Consider the following 5970-nt stretch of genomic DNA (forward strand, 5'->3'; position numbering starts at 1 on the left):
CTGGGTGAACAATACCTTCCAAATGACGTGCTGGTTTTCTTGGGGAATTAGTCAGCAAAGAGCCAGAGTCACAGGAGACTAATCACAATTTTATTTACAAGAACAATTAACAATATACTTAGATAATAACTGAGGGTGCCACAGAGAGTCGGTACACTCTCTGGGCTGTGGGAGAGAGGTCTGCTTGGTAAGAGAGTCAAACCCCCTTTCTGCTTAAAACCTGCCTACAGTATGTATTTAACAGAAATTTGAACAATAAAGAAGAATGTGTTATGACAAGCAATCTCAAATTAATGAATGTACTTAGTTAATATAAACAAAAAGTGTCAACAGTTTTACATACAAAATAATCTATTCACACAAAGGGATTCCCCACTTTAAATGATACATCAACACACACTATCATATTTGTTTCAGTACTCCGGAGTCTGGGTCCTCATAACAGAACCCCATCAACATCACACCCTCGGCCATCACCAGCGCCAGCCACACCAGCAGCTGTGTGCTGGATGACTACATTCCTCTGGAATTTCACACACCTGTTCTGGTGCTCAGCCCTACAGAAGTCTCACTAAGGGAAAAGAGAGAAAGATTAGAAATCGAAGTGCTTGAACTCCAGAAGGAGTAATACAGTCTCAAGATAAAGAAATTAAAAAGCAAATAACTGATATTGTATTTTACACAAGGTTATAGGTCAAAGCATGGTTCTTTGATAATTTTTTATAGTTAATTTATTGATTTCTTAAGGTTGCAATATTGATATTTCATAACCCATTGAAATAAGTCACAGTTGGTACCAGCTTAATATTAATGATCGATGTAACTACAATTTGGCTGAGATTGTTCTATCTATCTACAAAAAGTGTATATAGTATATATATATGAATATTAGTAAAATCATGCTCCTTTTTCACTGCTTTTTGTTACTGAATTCAATGTTTTCAAAATTAATTAACTGAAATGTATTTTCTGACCGAATTATTTGTAAAAGGAACTAGAGAAAGACATTGTATATTCTATTTATTATAACCAAAAATATGTGTGATTGTAACTTAATTAAAATCTTTATCAACTTGCCTTTGTGTTGGTTCATCTTTTCCTCATCCCGTTATTGGTACAAGTAGCTCACCATATCAATAATGTTTCCATCTGAAGTAAATCAAATGGTCTAAATATCTAAACAAGGTGTATTTACTTGAAAATAGTCTTGTCTCTGTTTTCAATAAAACTTGAAAATTTAATTTAAATCAGCAAATTTACATGTTTTAAACTTACATTTCTCTTTTCTAAATGTTGTCATGAATATTTGAAAATATTTCATTATTACATCCATAATCACATGTAATGAAAGTTTTAATTTTTTAAAATAACTTACATTTCTGTCCCATAATCATTGTCACAATACACAGAGATAGTCATCAATGATCAGGCTTTCTGAAATTTGAAAGCAAATATAACATTATTTAAATTATCAATATTATTTGAAATGTTGATATGAATTAATTGTTACTTCATGTCTTTATATGAATATCAAGATAACATATTTTAAAACCTTCAAATCAAAATTTTATTATGATCATGGATACTCTACACTAACCTAAAAGTACTGTTGGGTGATTTGTTGGCGGTATCTAATTCCATCAGCTGCAACTGGACCTTGGTGAATATTGCCACCATTGCCACCATTGTTATTACCTCCTCCATCACCAGCATTCATTGGGACATTCAAATTCTTGCAAATATTGTGCAAGATAGCACAAGCCTGTATAAAAAAGACATGTAAGAAAATGTTACATTGAATAACATTTCATATACCAATGTCAAAATCATGAACAAACAATGAATGACCTTAAAGTTTTATCTATCAGAACAAGTACATGACTACTTAAATAATTAAAAGAACAGAAAATGAAAAATGATATTAAAATGGGGAAATAATAATTTCTCACCACAATAACTTTGCAGACTTTTATCGGTTCCAAGCGGACCTCACTGTGCAGTACACGAAACCGTCTCTTCATTTGTCCTATTCCACGCTCCACTAAACTTCTTGTGATCTTGTGTGATCTTGAACATGATGTAAATGGTAGGAATTCTTATGAAGTAACTGCTTTAAAACAATTAATTAATTCAGAGGCATAATAGCATATTTAGAAAATAATTGGATGTAAAGAAACCCTCAATATGCCTATTAATTACTGAATATGTTCTGTGTATTAGTAACCTAGTGATAAACAGCACAAGTTGTTGCTGTTCACTTCTTCATGCTCAAATTAATGACAGGTGCATTAACTCCCTTGGTTAAATACATAGAGGTTATCACGCGAGTGTGTTTGGGGATGGTAAATATCCTGCATTAGGAATAAACATTGTATTTAGCGAGCCTTGGCGAGCTAAATACATAGTGTTTATTCCTAATACAGGATATTTACCATCCCTAAACACACAAGCGTGATAACCTCTTTATCATATAATGTCATTCTTCAAATCTGTGCTTGAAAATCGCTTCCCCTCTCTCACAAACATTACCTAAACATTGCGAGTTTTCCTGGAATGCGCGCATTAATATTTATTACGTCACAGGGTAGGTGATGTGTCAGTCGGACACTGACAGTAGCCAATATAGTTCAAACTGAAATCTGTTTCTTATACACTGGCGAAGCAACATATACTCAAAACAACAATTGTTTTTACTTGCCTTTCGCGACAATCCATCGGTCTGTCCGCTAGAGTAACTGCCCTTTGTAAAAGGGAAGCTACTCTAACCCTAGTCTATGAGACATTACGGCCAGTGATTGTTCACAGTCGGCCTGTTCTGTCATAACGTTAAGAAGTGTAGTCAGATGTATACACAGCGCCAAAACGAAACAAGGTAACAATTCATACATATTTCGCCTAAACCCAACTATTTTTATTTGTGGAAAAGGTTTCAAGCCACAGAGGTCTACAAGCACAGGTATGGCTTCTGATCCCGCTTGGCTAGGCCTAGGCCTAGTGCCCTCGCAAAATTGTTTCGAAATTTATATCTCCAAAGTTGCCTAAACTTATAAAATGCCTTAGTTACGTCGCAGTTCGACACTGACTTTCAGTATATAAGACTGGGTTTTTTAATAATTGTATCAATTATCCCTGTAGTTTATCCAGATTCACGATGGTTAATTCTGACTCGATAGCCGAATGACAAATGCGACGCCATGTTTGTTTATATACACTGAAAGTAGTCCCTACTTGACCTTTGATATTTGCATCTCTATCCGCATATGACCCCAACGGATATCGTTTTTATCCGTTGGCTTTATCCTGCCGAGAAACCTACCCATTATATGATAAATATTTATATATAAATTAGATGTTGCAATTAGAAAAGATGGAATATTGATAATGACTCCAATCTCCTTATGTAATATTTAAATGTTAAGCACATACTTTCCGTATCATTAGTCAGCTTAATTACTTCCAAAATAAATTGAAAACTAGGGCCTAGATACTTTATTACATTACTATCAAGTCCACCAAAGATGTGAAGCTTCTGTAAAATATTTAAAGTGATAAGGGGACACTACTCTCATTTGTGTTCCCGGCATTCCTTCGGTGACGATATCCTTTTGTTTTGATTTTTTTACCTGTTGTAATTTGTTTGTTGTCCGGGTTGAGGCCGCAGGTAGGGCGTTAATAGATGTGGCCGGCAGGGATAGCCGCTGTCCCCGAGCAGGTGACAACCGTGCGGAAACTGATTATTCAGAAACGCATGTCTCAAATTGGAATTATTCCAAATCCTGGAATCATGTACTGACCCGGGCCACTTTGCCACGATGTTTAGTATTTTGTAATTCGCGTCCATGACGACTTGAACGTTAATGCTATGAAATCCCTTGCGACAAACAAATTCTGGCTCATTTACATGTGGAGCTATAATCCTAACGTGTGTCCCATCAATTACTCCGATCACACCCGGAAATCCACCAATTGCTTGAAATTGCACCTGCGTTCGATTGAGGTCGGCCGCATTGGAGGGCATAGAAATGAAGCGATGTAAGATGGCCGGAATCACTAGTGCATTTAAGGTCTGATTTATGACACGACTGACAGTTGGTTGACTTATCCCCAGATCGTCGCCATTGCAAAGCTGTATCTTACCTGTCGCCAAGTATCGCAGAGTAATGATTACTTTCAGTTCAGCGTCTAGCGACATATTTCGTTTCGTAGGGCTTTGCAACTGATTTGTCACAAAATTTATGCCGGCACGATTGAGTCTGTATCTTTCAATAAGTTCATAATCAGTAAGGTCATTTAACACATCTTTTCGAGCTCGAAATATACGGTTTCTACGATGTCGCAGCTGCACGGCGGCGGCCACATTGGAACTCGAAGAGTTTACCTGAGTAGATAAGAGTGACAATGACCACTCCTAAAGATAGGAGTAACTTTTATGAGTTAGGAGTAACTCTTAGGAGTTAGGAGTAACTTTTAGGAGTTAGGAGTAACTTTTAGGAGTTAGGAGTGAACTTAGGAGTTTTGGCAGTTAGAAGTAAATTTCCAACTCTAAGAGTTTATATAAATACGGGCCCGGATATTTACTCGGAGAAATGAATTTCAAAAATAGCATATTAGTGATCACGGGTATCTGTCTTTTATGAAATCACCAATGATCATTCCAAAACGTCTCCGATAACGCTAGAGTCGTTTAGAATGTTTTGGAAAAAACGAAAACACGAACGCCGAAGTGAACTTTCCGCCATATTGGACAGTGTTTACAAAATCACGTTTCAGGTACACCGGTTATGAGACGCCTGTAACATCACGTATATTTCAAACTTATCTGCGATACCTACATCCTTGAATTCCTCATACATTTTAGAAACAAACGACCAGTGGTCTTTGCCACCAATACAAAGTGGCTAGATGAAATCAAGCAAAATAAGTTAGGCGTGAAAACGAACGCTGTGCTCGAAAAACTGCACATGGTTGAAATGTAAACAAAGCAAAATTCAGATTTTACACAGTGTAGCATTTTATCCTATTTTGAGCTATCCATTCGTCTATTCGTTCAAGATATTGGCTCAACATTTTCAGAATATGCATGGGAAGAGAATCGTAGGAAAAATTAGGGAATTTCAAATAGATACATTGCAATGATTTGATATTTTCAACAGAAGTTGTCAAAGTTACCGTTCTGGTTGACGCCATGACTGACGCAAAATCACGCACAACGACAACGGTGTGTTTCAATGAAAATTATGACAACAAATAACAGTACATTGATTGTCAGAATGTTTCTGATTACTTACATGTCACATTTATGTTTATACGATGCCTGAATCAACGAAAGTCCCCTCGTACAATCCCGCGTACTGTTGACAGTGTACACGCCATTTTGTAAAAGTGGGTCACAGGTAGTGTTGTCATACGTCAACATTGTTGTACATATTTGGTAATTTCTTTGAGGTGAAGGTCCTTGAATGAGAGTGCACACGATCATTGTATCATGCCATTTACAGTTTCAGTTATGGTGTATATTTTGCATGTCTTTTATACATTTTTTCACACAATTAATTTCACTTTGGATATTTGTCAATGTTCAAAATGAAATCATACGTACATATAGGCCACAACATGTATGAACGAACGAATAAATGTAACTGCAGCATGTACGTATTTCTTGGGATGTGAATATTATAAGTTCATATATCTAATGTCCATGAATAGCCGTTTCATTTTATAACTAAAACTGAATATATTACTTTAACAAAATGGATAATATTTTTCGGTAAAATATATGCACACATTTCTGAAATGTGTTGGTCTTGGATTTGTCTTTTATGTCGTTGGATACAGAGAACAGTGATATCTAACGATTCGCCAGGTGCGCGTTAGTCACAAACAATTTACGAATTATATTCCTCTCGTTTTGCATTATATAATCAATGGTTTCATTCTTATTTCAATATTGTGATCACAGGATAGTAAATG

The 5970-nt window shown here is 35.9% G+C and overlaps 1 protein-coding gene across 1 annotated transcript; it reads right to left on the reverse strand.

The window, feature by feature from the left end:
• Nucleotides 1–1597: 1597 nt before the first annotated feature.
• Nucleotides 1598–4853, reverse strand: LOC139466951 (putative nuclease HARBI1). Its single transcript, XM_071248670.1, has 4 exons — nt 4833–4853; nt 3624–4378; nt 1950–2067; nt 1598–1762 (listed from the first exon to the last, which is right to left on the reverse strand). Exons 1-4 carry the CDS (start codon nt 4851–4853, stop codon nt 1598–1600), a joined length of 1059 nt encoding a protein of 352 aa, XP_071104771.1.
• Between the last annotated feature and the right edge of the window lie 1117 nt (nt 4854–5970).

The sequence above is a fragment of the Haliotis cracherodii genome, unplaced genomic scaffold (genome assembly GCF_022045235.1).
Source record: "Haliotis cracherodii isolate W230 unplaced genomic scaffold, xgHalCrac1.p SCAF_19, whole genome shotgun sequence".
NCBI classification, from domain to species: Eukaryota; Metazoa; Mollusca; class Gastropoda; order Lepetellida; family Haliotidae; genus Haliotis; species Haliotis cracherodii.

Coding starts and splice junctions, on each gene's coding strand:
- LOC139466951 (XM_071248670.1), bottom strand. CDS start 4,853: ATGTATGAGGAATTCAAGGAT. Junction 2,068..3,623: donor CAACAAACAAATTACAACAG/GTAAAAAAATCA, acceptor ATCATGTTCAAG/ATCACACAAGATCACAAGAA. Junction 1,763..1,949: donor AAGTCTGCAAAGTTATTGTG/GTGAGAAATTAT, acceptor TTTTTTATACAG/GCTTGTGCTATCTTGCACAA.